The sequence below is a fragment of the Penaeus monodon genome, chromosome 21, assembly GCF_015228065.2.
Source record: "Penaeus monodon isolate SGIC_2016 chromosome 21, NSTDA_Pmon_1, whole genome shotgun sequence".
NCBI classification, from domain to species: domain Eukaryota; kingdom Metazoa; phylum Arthropoda; class Malacostraca; order Decapoda; family Penaeidae; genus Penaeus; species Penaeus monodon.
The window spans coordinates 44,919,767-44,921,370 of NC_051406.1; the positions used below are offsets into that span (position 1 = coordinate 44,919,767).

At 33.0% G+C, this 1,604-nt stretch overlaps 1 protein-coding gene across 2 annotated transcripts in view; it reads left to right on the forward strand.

The window, feature by feature from the left end:
• The window catches only part of LOC119586531 (solute carrier family 15 member 4-like), a gene marked incomplete at both ends in the record, with an annotated part of 12,243 nt that overhangs the window by 2,008 nt on the left and 8,631 nt on the right, over window positions 1-1,604 (forward strand). The window contains 1 exon segment of one of the 2 annotated variants that reach the window (XM_037935284.1): window positions 561-620. Coding sequence (XP_037791212.1) covers window positions 569-620 — 52 coding nt within the window. 2 annotated transcript variants of the gene reach the window in all.

Genomic DNA, 1,604 nt, shown 5'->3' on the forward strand with positions numbered 1-1,604 from the left:
TTTCTTTCTTGTTGCTCTAACTGAATTTCTACTTTTTCTCTTTCAGAAGTAGCTTATGCAAATTAAGCTCTAATTGTAGGAAATAATTTCAGAGCTTCTTAAAATCAGACGATTAATAGAGAGCAGTTTCATTCTTATTAGAATGATGTTCCGAAATTATTTTATATATGTTGTAAGAAAGGAAAGAAGTTTCAGTATTAAGTGCATGATATTAGTAATAGTGTTGTTGGACTTACAATATATTTATTACTTATAGTATTTGTATTGTAGTGATTAAACTTAAAAAGTTGCAAGTATATTTGAAGATAGTTTTTTTTTTCTGATATTAATGTGTTTATACTGTACAAGTAATTTTTAAATCTCTTTATGAATGCTGAATATTAATGGGTTATGATAATTTCATCATTAGACCTTAATTAAAGTATTTACATTTGCTGATCAGTCTGGGTTCTATGAAGCTTCTATCTAGTGTGCTCGTTCAGTATAAGCAGCCTAGGAACATATGGTTTCATGTAATAGTTTAGGCTGTGTAAATATCACCTTTTTAATGTTCACTTTAGATGTGGCAATGTCCACCTTGCCAAGCGAGAGGACTCCGCTTTTGCCCCGTCATCCATCAGGTAGTTTGACTCTGTGTTCATGCATCTTTTAACACGCTTCCCCTAGGTGTTAGTCTGAGCTAAAAAGGTCCGCCTGGTGCATTTCATGGTAGAGGCACTAATATTTGAATGGATCCTGTAATGAGGTTTGAAGACTATGGGATTTTTGTTCTCCTGAAATGCGAATGATCAACTCTCATTGGTATAGTGCATCATAGATATTTCCAACTAATTCATATCTCACTGCAAAAGCATGATATACCTTCTTCTTGATATGATATGATATGTGCACTCTCCCCATTAAGAAAGAGGTATACATACCTTGTAAATAAAACATGTTGATATAAGAGGCATCTCTGCAAAATCCGAGTGAATATGAGAAAGAAAGATGGTTAGTTGAGAATGGATATTCCCTGGTTATGGTCTCACCGTCTTATACTTTTGAAATTGCATTTTCATATTTACTAAAACCATAGATTAATTAATTGGTTGATGATTTTTGGTTTTATTCAGTCATTTGTTCCATAGATGTTTGAGATTTACTTGTCTGTAATTGGCAGTGCTTTATGAATGACACAATATCAATAGAAATCTTATTGAATGATGAGACCTATATGTGGCATGCAGTTGGCACATCAACATTTATGATTTGCATGTAAACACTTAAGTTAATCGTTGCACATTCATTCAGATTTCTTTCATTTATTACTGTCTGTTAATGTTATGCTCTATTAGTGATAGTAGTAGAATTAGAGTGGACACCAATGATGGTCTTGGTCATCCATCGTTGTGAAAGGGTACCTTGAGAAGACACTCCTTGGTTCGCAAAGGGATTGTATTCCTGGTGTTATCACTTAAGCCAGATGTACTTTAAACAAGTTATTTTTTAATTTCTTTGCCTTAGTATTTATAACATGAAAAAGAATTCTCCTAAACCAAGGTGTGTCTGCATTGCAATTTGCTTAACCACACCCACTAATTTCATTACTATTTCAGAAATGCTTT